Source organism: Salmo salar, chromosome 06 (genome assembly GCF_965601325.2).
Source record: "Salmo salar chromosome 06, fSalSal1, whole genome shotgun sequence".
Lineage (NCBI taxonomy): Eukaryota > Metazoa > Chordata > Actinopteri > Salmoniformes > Salmonidae > Salmo > Salmo salar.
In genome coordinates, this window is record NC_138296.1 from 38428069 (window position 1) to 38441468 (window position 13400).

Consider the following 13400-nt stretch of genomic DNA (forward strand, 5'->3'; position numbering starts at 1 on the left):
GCTGATGAAACTGAGGAGTATTTCTGTCTGTAATAAAGTCCTTTTGTGGAGACAGTCTGATTGGCTGGTCCTGGCTCCCCAGTGGGTGGGCATATGCCCTCCCAGGCCCACCCATGGCTGCGCCCCTGCCCAGTCATGTGAAATCCATAGATTAGGGCCTAATGAATTTATTTATATGAATTGTTACTCAGTAAAATCGTTTAAATTGTTGCATGTTGCATTTATATTTTTGTTCAGTATACATGGATCTTCTTTACCAACTGTATTTGTAACATGAGGATATATGGCTAATTATATAGATAGACTATATATATAAATAATGGTATACTCTCGTTTTTCTCCTCACCTCCTGTGCCCTGGCTGCTCTCCAGGCCCAGTCTCTGGAGCAGCTGTAGCAGAGTGGGTCTGAGTAGGGTACACAGGCTGGCCTTACAGCCCCGCCGGCCCTGCAGGAAACTCCCCAGCACCTCTACAGCACGTTCTGCCAGGGGAGCCTCCCTGGTACACACCATGCCCTACAGACAGAGAGGCAGGGGTTCATGCAGAGAGCTAGGGTTGGCAAAGAAACAGGCTTGTGCCCAGTCTCTGGACAGTACATGGGGTCTCCCTCCCTCACCAGCAAGTTCAGTATGACAGTGGGGCTCTTCTCCAGCAGAGTCAGCAGGGCTGTGTTGTCTGGATCCTGGTTCTGCTCTGACGGGCCCTCTGTCTTCTTACTGTTTGTGTCTGACTGCGGTGTGGCCTGAGCACGGTGGGACAACCACAGCTCCAGGACCTGGGGCCCAAAGTGCTCGGCCAGCTCTGGGTAGCGGAAGAGGAAGTGTAGGAGTGGAGGGTGGTGGGTGTAGAGGGAGGCAAAACTGGGGCTGGAGGACAGGGCCTTGCTGATGCAGTTTAGAGGAGCCTGGACAGGAGAGAGGGGGGACGGGGACGACAGAGGACTAAAGAATGTTACTCATTAAATGTTTGACTCCCTGTACCTGCTTCTCGACTCCAACGTCGGTCCTTACACTTAGTAATATTTCCTGCATCATATCCCCCCACAATACTTTCCCCCCATTTCTACCCCCATGGACTTAAACCCCCCATAAATGAAATTAACCCCCCTAAAATGTTTTCATCCCTATTTAGCTTTCGTGCTATGGTTAGGCTAGGCAGTAGGCTTGCTTGTATTTAGTGTGATGGTCTGTGAGGTGAAAACATTTTATTTGCTTTGTGATTTGTCAAAAACAGTAAACGGCTTGTCAAGTCATGTGCTCCGGTTCTTGTATATACTGTAACAAGTACCTTGACGATTTGTAATATGCTGAAAAGTGGCTAAACTAAGTTCATATTTTTCAGGCAATGAGCGCAGCCATCTTTGACTGTTTATTTGCGTCTTATAGTGAATGGCATTCTGGGATTAGGGAGATTTTGCCAAGTCAAACATAAAAAACATGGCTGCCATCATAAAGAATTTAGCTGCTGTTAGCTTAGCTGACACACATTTCTTTTCTAAACAACATTACACTAGTCTCTCGTGCTCACCAGAGATGTGGTACATCAGCACAACCTGTCATTTAGACTGGTTTATGGAATGAGTTTGGCTGTGGATGTGTTCTGTGTGATGCTTGGATGACGAAGTTCACATTCATCTTTTACAATAAAAATGTCAAATTGAGGAATAAAGTTTAAGACGTTTATTTTTCCGTCAGTACCATAATATATTTAGATGCTGTTCAGACAACAATGCTGTTTAGACGCGTTTGTTGTGTCATACGTCCTGTTGCTACTGTTCCAATCGCATCTTTGAGATCGTACGCTGCAGGACCCACTCATCAACGATCACAAATACGTGATCGTACGCGTCAAAGGGAAGGACTAGAGTCGTGTTAACACTGTTGTGGACATAAAAGGGAAAACTCTCTCTCTTTCGGTTTCATTAATACCCAGCTTTTAAAAAGAAAGGTATATATCCTTGATGTAACTCCATAACCGAGTTCCAAGAATGAAGAGTGTTAGTTGGAGCCTTTCGCACCAAAGTGGGATTCTATTGTATTGACTACAACTTCAGTTAAATACTCCAAGGAATGAACAACCCTTCTGCAATTTATTACATGTTGTTAGAGCGCCAGCAGCCCACTATTATCACCGTATTGAAATGAGTTGACTTACCCAGTCCAGGTCAGGGCTCTTGTCCTGTGTGACAGACAGCAGGTAGAGGGCAGACCTGAGCACACAGGGAGGCAGAGCTGAGTCTCCCTGCTCCTGCACCGAGCACAGCAGAGTCACCACACAGGAGAACACCGTGGAGTCAGGGAGCAGCCTGGTACACACACACACACACACACTTTTATGGTTAACGTGCACACACACAACGATTGATGGTACGGTGATAGGTACAGGAAGTGTATTGTCACACACACACACACACACACACACACACACACACACACACTGAGTGTACAAAACATTATGAACACCTTCCTAATATTGGGTTGCACCCTTTTTTCAGAACAGCCCTAATTAGTCGGGGCATGAACTCTACAAGGTGTCGAAAGCGTTCCACAAGGATGTTGGCACATGTTGTCTCCAATGCTTCCCACAGTTGTATCAAGTTGGCTGGATGTCCTTTGGGTGGTGGACTATCCTTGACAAACACGGAAAACTGTTGAGCATGAAAAACCCAGCAGCGTTGCAGTTCTTGACACATTCAAACCAGGGCGCCTGGTACCTACTACCATACCCCGTTCAAAGGCACTTAAATATTTTGTCTTGCCCCTTGAACCTCTGAATGGCACACATACAAAGCAATGCCGTGTCGTTAATAACCATACAACTGTGCCAGTGTCCCCAAGTACCTGTCTCCATGCTGCAGGGCCAGGTGCAGCAATGTGAGCAGACAGTACTGAGTAGCCCTTGGGGCGGCAGGGTCACATTGGGGCCCTGGGGACTCACACAGCAGAGAGGGCCACTCACACACACGACAACACAGAGAGGGCAGGCTGGACCTCAACACAGCCTCTATCTCCTCACAGTCTGGGAACACAGAGAGAGAGAGAGAGAGAGAGACACTGACACCAGCTCTCAGTAGACCTGTTCATTACTGAATTGTATCACAGTCACAAACAGGACATCCACACCACACATTACCTTGCATAACAGAGTCCAAAAGGCCTTCTCCACAGACTAAGTGCTACAAAGTGCTTTACTGTGACATGAAACCTTAATGCTACTGTGTTTTTTGTGGCTAAAGTGTTGTGTCAGTACCTCGTGGGAGGATGCTGGCTGCAGGGTCTGGTTGGGACAGAAGAGACACACTGAGCCTCTGCAGAAAACCACAGCAGACTGCGTTCAGAGCTGGGTTTCTACCGTGAGATGAGAAAGAGCGAGTGGGTGTGAAAGAAAGAGAGAGAGGGACAACTAACAAAGGTAGATGTTATCTTCTATACAATATATCTAATAATAGTATCAAACCTACTCCTGTGTGCATTAAATGTTCTGACTTAGCATTTCAATTGAGTTAAAAAAAATATCCAAATGCACTTTGGACTCAGTTTCATTACAGCTCATAGGGGAGAGTTACAGTTAGTGAACCTCAAGCACAACCACATAGCCAGCCTGGCCTGCGAGCTTCCTCTTCTTCTGCACACAGACAGACAAGACTGATACACGGATGAGAGAAGCGCTTTCATGGCCAGACTGAAACAAAATGATGTGAAAGAAGCTTCTGTGTGTCAACTCTCACGTTCCTGGGCACTTTAACTGGGTCCACCCAATAACAAGTCCACACTATAACAGCGCCATTAGCAATGACCTGTCTGGGGGGTGATAGTGGTCTGTGTGTGTGTCCTCAGGTTCTCCTGTTACCTGTTTCCTGCACAGAGGACAGCTTTGTGCTCCAGAACAAGCCTGAAGAAACCAGAGGATGCTGGAAAGAAGAGAGGAAGAAGAATGGAGGAGGAGGTGGATGAGTCGGAGGTATGGTGGGAGAACAGAGACATGGGTCATAATACCTGGGGGTGAGAAAAACAATGATGGAAAGAAATGATCCCCCTACCCTCGGACAACATGCCTCACCTAGTTTGGCAGCGAAGAGGGGCATGAGGGAGGGTAGAAGGGAGAACTGGTACGACAGGATGGAGAGGAAGTGCTGGAGCACCTGGGCGCTGGGGGTGAGCTCACAATGCCTCTACACACACACACACAAACACACGTGTGTGAGTGTGTACGTGTATACACATGGTGCATGAACGTGTGTGTGTGCTGGGGGCGGGGCTCACTGTGACGGTGGGGATGCAAACAGTGTCACAGCAGTGTAGCAGACACAGACACAGGGACTCCAGCGGGTCCTGACCCTGAACCTGCTTGGATGGAGCTGTGAACACATTCTCCTTCAGGCCAGGCTCAGACGAACACTGCTCCACTAACCTGGAACACACAGACACACAAACAAACATTAAACACACTGAAAATAGGGGGGAGGGTAAATGTTATTCTGTGACTGCAACAATTGCATTCTGCCTCACTGACCTGCAGGCAGCATGGAAACAGACCAGGGCCTGGAGTAGAAACCCTCCCTCTCTCGAGGCCTGGCTGCTGGGCTCAGCTCCTCTGAGGCTCACCTGGAAGAAAGAGTAACAGGGACACAGTCAAGAAACCTTTCCAATGATTCCTGAAGTGAAGTTGTCCCCTTGCTGACACACAAAGGTGGACAGAGACTGACTCACTCGGCACCGCGAGGAGGCAGGTATGGGCAGCTCAGTGCACCGAGCAATAATGTCTTCCACCAGCTTCTCCAGCTCTTTGTACTGTACTGGGCTGGACTGGTGGTTCACCCTACAGACACACAGTAGAGAGAGGGAAATCAACATGTCTCTTTAGCTCGTGTGTGGTGCTCACAGCCTGCATGCGTCTGTCTGTCTGTCTGTCTGTCTGTCTGTCTGTCTGTCTGTCTGTCTGTCTGTCTGTCTGTCTGTCTGTACGTACCTGAGGAGGGCGGTGGCAGCGTGGGCAGCCTGTGTTGCCACCTGCAGACAGGGGGAGCAGACTCCAGAGAGTACTGCCTCTGCCACAGCCACAAACCCTGGAGCGCTGGGGAACAGACGTACCCCCGCAGGCTGCCTGGAGAGAGACACAGATAATAAACAGCTGTGACCTGTCTCTGTCACAACGCTCCACAGTGTTGTTCTGATGTCAGCCACATGGCACCATTAGAGATGTGGTCAGACAGCCCAGAGGAACCTGGAAAATCCTCGAAACAACCCACGGCTGTAGGCCTTCATTGTAAATAACAATTTGTTTTTAACTGACTTGCCAAGTGAAATAAAAAATGTATTCAAAAATACGAGATGCTGTGAATGAGGTCAAATTACCCCTCTCGCTCACGGCTTTCTCTCGTGCTTGTTCAGCACTGAGACCAGTCTTGTCACTTTCACTGAACGTAAAGGACAACTTGCGATACATTCACAAAATGTCAAATAGACCAGCTGTTATGTACGAGGTAGACAGACCCGATGCCTCACCTCTCTACTGTTATGTACGAGGTAGACAGACCCGATGCCTCACCTCTCTACTGTTATGTACGAGGTAGACAGACCCGATGCCTCACCTCTCTACTGTTATGTACGAGGTAGACAGACCCGATGCCTCACCTCTCTACTGTTATGTACGAGGTAGACAGACCCGATGCCTCACCTCTCTACTGTTATGTACGAGGTAGACAGACCCGATGCCTCACCTCTCTACTGTTATGTACGAGGTAGACAGACCCGATGCCTCACCTCTCCAGTATCTCTGTGAGCAGCAGCAGGCCCTGTCTCTGCACCTCCACGTTAGTCAGCCTCAGGGCCTCCTTCAGACTGCGTACCAGAGACTCAATACCTGACACACACACACACACACACACACACACACACACACACACACACACACACACACACAGACACAGTGACTATTACGTCTTGCTCAGTAATCCTAGGATGCTATACTGTGATTGTGTGTGTGTGTGTGTGTGTGTGTGTGTGTGTGTGTGTGTGTGTGTGTGTGCGCGTGCCCTCTTTTCTCTCACCGTAGACAGAGTGACACTGAGAGAAGAAGAGCGGGTCCTCAGTGAGCAGCAGCAGACAGCTGTAGACGGACCACAGCAACACCTCACTGCCACTGTTCAGACGCTCAAACAGAAACTCTGGGAGAGAGAGAATGCTGAGACACAGGAGAGAAAGACACACTAACAGAGAGGCATCTCAGACGCACAAACAAGTTCTCTCACCAGGTACGTCTGCCTGGATGAAGGAAGCACAGTACTGGCTGGGGGACTGGACCAGGATATCAGCCATACACTGAGCACTGGCCACCTGCAATGTCTCATCCCCACACAGCAACAGCTACAACACACACACGTTAGTCGTCATGACAATGTCTTCAAACACTGCTGTTTTATAGACACTCAATGCAATCAGTCAAAGATAGCAGCAGTAGAGACAGTAGAAGCTCTCACATTTTAACAAAAAATGGTGGTAGATTGGTGAAAACCTTTTTGAGTATGAGTGGCAGTGGGCAGCGCTCCAGGGAGAGCTGGGTGCTGGACTGGGCCTCTTGGTCCTGGTCCAGGCTCTGATCCAGATCAGACCGGATCTGCTCACAGGGGCTGTTCATCAGCACAGACACCACCTCACCCAGCTTCAACAGCTGCTTCAGGAAGCCTGATGCACAAACAGAAAACACACTTCCATATTCACTGATTCATACTAAATGTTAGGTTACGTGCACATATGATACTACCCCTTATTATATGGTAATAAGCACCGTCCCCCTACAATATGATGGTTCTCACCCAGGCAGTTGATGGTGAGCTGAGAGGAGCAGGCGTGGGCCAGGGTCTGCATCAGCAGCATACACACCCTGTCTCTGAGGGGGGAGGGCAGGGACTGGGCCGCTCCCCCCGTCGCCCACACCCTCTGCCACACGTAGAAGACCGAGGCTTTCAGAGCCTCGTCTGGGTAGAGCAGAGTGGAGCACAACCGCTCCAACAGGGGCACTGGAGCGAGAGGGGAGCGAGGAAGAGAATGAAAAAGGGAGGTGGGGGGAGAGGAAATGAGATAGACACACACTAAGGCAGAGACAGACAGAACATAAGGGCGATGGGTGAGAAAACAAACGGTGAACAAAGCAGGAACTAAACCCCAGCTACACTCTTGGCTGAGAGTAGCGGTGAACAGACAGTTGTGTGTATAAAACATGGCAGGCTGATACTACACACCAGACTCAGTCAGACACCCGGTTGAATTGAGTTTGTTTAACTTTGACGCAGCCAGCTTGAGCTGCTCACACAAGCCAGCCAGCCTGAGAGTTAGAGGCCCGTCAGACTCCAGAGGCAGCCAGCCAGGAGAGACTCCCGGCTCCAATGAGGTCCGGTTACACCACAATACAAACGGCAGGAGAGAAAGGAGGGAGAACACATCTGCCTGTGCATTTCAACACTATGCAAAGTAATGTAAAGGAAAATAATGAGGTCAATTCGACATTAGATGATTAAAAACAAGCAGTGGCTACTATTTGTGAGTTGAGTTCTCTGTACTGAATAGTTTCTCCCCCTGTACTGTACTCTCCCTCTGTATTCAGGGCCTCAGTGCCTGTCTATCAGCTGGGAGGCGTGAGCTCGCTGACAGGCAGGCACCGTCAATAGCGGCAGTCCACATGGACTCATGACACAGCACTGCTTAGACAAAATAGTAAAACACTGATGATGTCCACACACACAAAACTATTACAGAGAGGCTGCGGGTTCCGGATTTTCTGGAACCCGAAAGTTCCGTGGCTAAATATAAAGACATTAATGTTGGAAGTTTACATACACCTTAGCCAAACACATTTAACTCAGTTTTTCACAATTCTTGACATTTAATCCCAGTAAAAATTCCCTGTCTTAGGTCAGTTAGGATCACCACTTTATTTTAAGAATGTGAAATGTCAGAATAATAGTAGAGAGAATTATTTATTTCAGCTTTTATTTATTTCATCACATTCCCAGTGGGTCAGAAATTTACATACACTCAGTATTTGGTAGCATTGCCTTTAAATTGTTTAACTTGGATCAAACATTTCAGGTAGCCTTCCACAAGCTTCCCACAATAAGTTGGGTGAATTTTGGCCCACTCCTCCTGACAGAGCTGGTGTAACTGAGTCAGGTTTGTAGACCTCCTTGCTCGCACACGCTTTTTCAGTTCCGCCCACAACTTTTCTATGGGATTGAGGTCAGGGCCTTGTGATGGCCACTCCAATACCTTGACAGTGATGTCCTTAAGCCATTTTGCCACAACTTTGGAAGTATGCTTGGGGTCATTGTCCATTTGGAAGACCCATTTGCGACCAAGCTTTAACTTCCTGACTGATGTCTTGAGATGTTGCTTCAATATATCCACATAATTTTCTTTCCTCATGATGCCATCTATTTTGTGAAGTGTACCAGTCCCTCCTGCAGCAAAGCACCCCCACAACATGATGCTGCCACCCCCGTGCTTCACGGTTGGGATGGTGTTCTTCGGCTTGCAAGCCTCCCCCTTTTCCCCCAAACATAACGATGGTCATTATGGCCAAACAGTTCTATTTTTGTTTCATCAGACCAGAGGACATTTCTCCAAAAAGTACGATCTTTGTCCCCATGTGCAGTTGCAAACCGTAGCCTGGCTTTTTTAATGCTGTTTTTGGAGCAGTGGCTTCTTCCTTGCTGAACGGCCTTTCAGGTTATATCTATATAGGACTCGTTTTACTGTGGATATAGATACTTTTGTGCCCTTTCCTCCAGCTTCTTCACAAGGTCCTTTGCTGTTGTTCTGGGACTGATTTGCACTTCGCGCACCAAAGTACGTTCATTTCTAGGAGACAGAACGCGTCTCCTTCCTGAGCGGTACGACGGTTGCGTGGTCCTACGGTGTTTATACTTGCGTACTATTGTTTGTACAGATGAACGTGGTACCTTCAGGCGTTTGGAAATTGCTCCCAAGGATGAACCAGACTTGTGGAGGTCTACAATTTTTTTTCTGAGGGCTTGGCTGATTTCTTTTGATTTTCCCATGATGACTCCAACCTAAGTCTATGTAAACTTCTGACTTCAACTGTATGTAGCTGCTGCCCACTCTGCTACCTACGTAGCTGTTGCTCAGTGCTCCGCTCCCTGCCGCTCCCCCCTCCTTGATTGGCTGCTGCTCAGTGTTCCACTGCTGCTTCCCCCGCCCCCTTGATCTCCAATGAACGTTGTACACAAAAGACATGGTCGACATGTTACAACTATTGCATTCCATACCCCAGTAGGTTATTAAGCATAAGAGCAAATTCATTTAATTTTCTCAGGGTGGGAATTAGGCTACATACAGCTATTTACATGTTGCACAAAAAATACATGATCAACATGTTTGTACAAACTTGGTGTCTGTTGTCACAGTATTGCAAACATAAGCATCCGGGGAACTGGGCGATGCAAAATGAACTCGCCCATTTTCAGACTCTGGTTACCGGTCGGTCGGCAGCCTAGATCGTTCAGGTGCCCAGACGTGGAACAGCTGTAGGTAGCTTACTCATGCCGTGATCACTGAGAGACTAAATAGCAGTTATAGGGCCTTGTGTGTGGTTAAAATGCAGATTGTTTTTTTGCCCCAATGCAAAACTCAAGTGGGGAGTTATACATGCAGCTATATAGGCAGCATATCAAATACAAGCAAGACACAGACATGCAGTCGTCCAATTAATGTTCCATTTTCATCATTATTGCAAACATTGGCTACAGCAGGAGGCAGACAGCCGGAGGCAGACAGCCGGAGGCAGAAAGGCAGTCAAAGTAGTAGTGTTGTTTTTCAGCAACTCTGGCTGGTGGCTTCGATATGGCAGCAACTATAAAGATTAGCCTACATCGTCACACAAAACGCAGACTGCTCCAAAGCGATGTGTGGGGACTGCGTCCTGCTAGTGCAGCTGCGTGGTTTTTATTTCAGCTATTCAAAAACATGAGGCAGCGAGATCGGCTACATCTTGTTTCATAGGGTGAGTACAGAGAGAAACGTGAAGGGAGGTGGAGCGTGAGCAGCAGCTATGTAGAAAACGTGTGTGTAAAATAACGTGCAGATCCTGAGCTTTGATAAAGAGGTTTCCAGAGGGCCGGTGCAGGGGGTGAAAACTCAGTATTCGTAGCCACGGCCAAACTATAAAACCAGTACACGCAAATTCACAATAACACACTCAGCGCACCACCAAACAGGCTAAAACCTCTCAATAATATGCCAGCACCACCTGACCTAAGTTAAGATACAAATGACTAATGGACCAAGTACCTGGTCATTACACAGGTAATGGTGGGAAAATCAATATGGCAGAGAACGCATTGAGGGTGAACGAAGGTAAACACTCAACTGGTAGCACAAAGGAGATGAGTATTTTAATGTGAGCTTAGTGAGAGATGGTGGTGGTGTGGTACACTGTCTCACCATGGCTGGAGGCCAGGCTCTGTGGCAGGGAAGGAACAGCATCTACCAGCTTCCCCAAGAAGGTGAAGGTGGGCAGGAAACCCCTCACACTGGACTGGTCACACAGCTGGACATGGGACAGAGGAGGCTCTACACTCATTTTCACACACTTTTGTGTCTAAATTCATACCAACCAAATCAATCTATTCCTAGAGTACAATATGACTTCATTCCTGTCAGTCTGTCAATGACAGCTAGTCCACAACCCTTCCATTCCCACCAGTAACACAGGTGCACCAACTTCTTTATTCATCGTGTGAATCTAATCAAGTTTCTTCCTAGTAGTGTGAGAGGACTTGTCCACACCTCAGCCCGCTGTTATCATACCCAGTCAACCCTACAGACAGCCCTACCACCTGCTGCTTACACTAGACTTTCCACTGTATCCCAAGGTGACACAACAACACAGACTACAGAGCCAACATTTCAACTGTTTACCAAACAAGCTGGCTTTACCCAACTGATGTTGGATTGTGTGTGTGTGTGTGTGTGTGTGTGTGTGTGGTCTAGTAGTAGACCTAGTCATCTGCTGGGGTAAAGGAGTGTTGGACTGAGAGAAACATGTTAATATTAACAGACAAAGCCAATAAAGTGATGACCAAAACAGTGGAAAATACAAGTCTATCGACAAGCTTAGTGTCAAACAATGGGTAGGCATGAGATTCTATCTGGCATTTATTCCTGGCTCTTTGTTTCTGAGTGAATTTGGAACAGAGAGGCGGTGATAGACCTGTATGTGTGATATTACTCACTTGTGTGTGTATCTCATCCAAGATGTAGAGCACATACTGTTCACTCTGTAACTCCAAGAGCAGCTGAACCAGCACTGAACCAAGACACAGAGACTTATAACATTATTCATGGAGCTCAATTGACACGGTTTTGAAAACTTGCAAATTGTGCATTTCACACTTTACCCTGGCACAGTGCACACAGTGATTTTGTTAGTGCTTCAATACAGTGGTCCTGTGGGGTTCCATAACCAGCAACACTAACAATTCTGCTGAGGCACTCAACAACCCATATCTCTCTTCAACCCAGACTATGAGAGCCAATGAACCTGGTCATGCTATAGAATGTGGTGACATGAGGTACAAGTTGAGACAATAGTACAAAGATATTGTGATTTAGTCAGTAAAGAGTGAGCATTCTCAAGCAGCCGTGTGTATAATCAGGCCATTTAAGCTTTCCTGTTACCCTGTATGGCCTGCTCCAGAGTGGCTGGGTCCTCTACTGTGTGAAGCATTCCTGTACGGAAAACAGAGTCAAATAATGTTAGAGATAAAGCAAGGCTTTGTTTGATTGTCTGTGTGTATCTTTCTTACCCAGTAAAGATGCTGTGAAATGCAGACAGACCCTGTGGTCCTGTAGTAGCAGCTCCTTCAGAGCCCCAGGACAGCTCTTCAGGACCCCACTGATTCCTGACAGCGCCACAGACTTTCTCACAGACTATTGAAGGGCAAGAGATGTCATTATAATAATAATACATTTTATTTGCGCCTTTCAAGATACCCTGGACACTCAGAGTAAAACAAATGATGGAACCACAGGGGTAGCCAAGTGCATATAAGGGTTGATGGTAGCTCATGTCATGTTGTAGCAGAAATACCAATTTGTGGGCAATAAAACATGTTCAATATTTAGATATCATACCGCAACGTTGTTGCTTTCCATCATCTCAATGACACAAGCTACGCAGATCATCAAGCCGCCCTGGTCCGGGTGACCCATGCGAACACTAACAGACCATTTCGGATCGTGCCTGAAGTGAATCTTTTCATAAATCACGTCTACGCTCGTCATTTTACCCTGAAAATCAATTCAGACCAGAATGTTTTGATTTATTGTGTAACTCATTTTTCAATGTAGCTAAAGTAAATGTATTGTAACCTACCTTCTTGCCTTTCCTACCGCGGTTGCTAGCCAACTTTAGCTAACTTTAGCTTAGCTAGCTAGCTGACTGTCACCAGAGATAATTTGCTCGTTTTATTCAACCTACCAGATAATGGGTTAAAATGAATAGGTTAACGTTGTCTTAAATAACTAACTGCCAAAAAAGTATGTTATTACAAACAATGCAATCAAGTCTAGCCAAGTAGCTAGAGAAGTCAGAGATTGAACCTTCTCTAAAGAAAGTCATGTAGCTAACTAGCTACTGATGTTCGCGGCAAAACTGTCAATAGTGAATCATGTGACTGCAAGGCTCATTTCGGTCTCAACCAATGAAATCACGTCATTGATATTTGGACTGCCACAGAAATAGGTATCTTTATTTCAAGCCGAATTTGAACCTGCGATGATCAAAAACAAGTGCACTGCCTGTGGCAGTCTTGAGGCCAGGAATAAAATACGTTTTTGTCCAACACAAGCCCACTGCACCGCTGGTGGCCTGTCATAATGGCAGGCTCGGCCGCACGTAACGCCCTGGACCAGAGCGAGTTAGTGATCTGACTCCTGTCAAGGTGTTGGAAGGGGGGGGTTGGACCTAAAACAAAATCATAATATCTCATTTGCTTTGATCTGAGTGCTCTGATCTGCACAGGCCAAGGTCTCAGAAGCTGGGGTCTGCATTTCTTCAGATGTTCATATCATCATTCATCTTCATACATAGGGGCCGTGGTCTGTTGCTCTGAATCATGTCACAGTGTGTCTCTCAGTCTGTGTGATGCTCAGCTTCCTGTCGAAATGACAGACAAGACTGACGTTGCTTAGAGACACCATAGGTCTGTGACCACCAGCCAAAAAAGACTGACTGACTAATGTGGAGGCAAAAATAAGAGACTTCAGAATGTAATACATGGATAGTTCTGTAGAACAGGTGTACAAAGCATTTTATCATTGCATTAGCTACTTATTTCACATTTTGTAATAGGCTTACATTTGACAATTAGGTTATTGATGCAA

At 46.9% G+C, this 13400-nt stretch overlaps 1 protein-coding gene across 1 annotated transcript in view; it reads right to left on the reverse strand.

The window, feature by feature from the left end:
* mei1 (meiotic double-stranded break formation protein 1) overlaps nucleotides 1-12666 on the reverse strand; it is a 31943-nt gene extending 19277 nt beyond the window's left edge. Inside the window, exons 1-22 of the mRNA XM_014203758.3 lie at nucleotides 12391-12666; nucleotides 12150-12305; nucleotides 11822-11945; nucleotides 11694-11744; nucleotides 11249-11322; nucleotides 10458-10563; nucleotides 6815-7018; nucleotides 6514-6683; nucleotides 6251-6365; nucleotides 6050-6166; nucleotides 5763-5862; nucleotides 4969-5103; nucleotides 4710-4818; nucleotides 4513-4604; nucleotides 4263-4410; nucleotides 4060-4171; nucleotides 3850-3910; nucleotides 3250-3347; nucleotides 2841-3018; nucleotides 2155-2305; nucleotides 617-904; nucleotides 347-515 (exon numbers count right to left, since the gene is read on the reverse strand). Of these exons, the coding sequence (XP_014059233.1) occupies nucleotides 347-515; nucleotides 617-904; nucleotides 2155-2305; nucleotides 2841-3018; nucleotides 3250-3347; nucleotides 3850-3910; nucleotides 4060-4171; nucleotides 4263-4410; nucleotides 4513-4604; nucleotides 4710-4818; nucleotides 4969-5103; nucleotides 5763-5862; nucleotides 6050-6166; nucleotides 6251-6365; nucleotides 6514-6683; nucleotides 6815-7018; nucleotides 10458-10563; nucleotides 11249-11322; nucleotides 11694-11744; nucleotides 11822-11945; nucleotides 12150-12299 (2752 nt within the window). The 5' untranslated portion in view covers nucleotides 12300-12305; nucleotides 12391-12666. The remainder of the gene's footprint in view (nucleotides 1-346; nucleotides 516-616; nucleotides 905-2154; nucleotides 2306-2840; nucleotides 3019-3249; nucleotides 3348-3849; nucleotides 3911-4059; nucleotides 4172-4262; nucleotides 4411-4512; nucleotides 4605-4709; nucleotides 4819-4968; nucleotides 5104-5762; nucleotides 5863-6049; nucleotides 6167-6250; nucleotides 6366-6513; nucleotides 6684-6814; nucleotides 7019-10457; nucleotides 10564-11248; nucleotides 11323-11693; nucleotides 11745-11821; nucleotides 11946-12149; nucleotides 12306-12390) is intronic.
* Nucleotides 12667-13400: the final 734 nt, after the last annotated feature.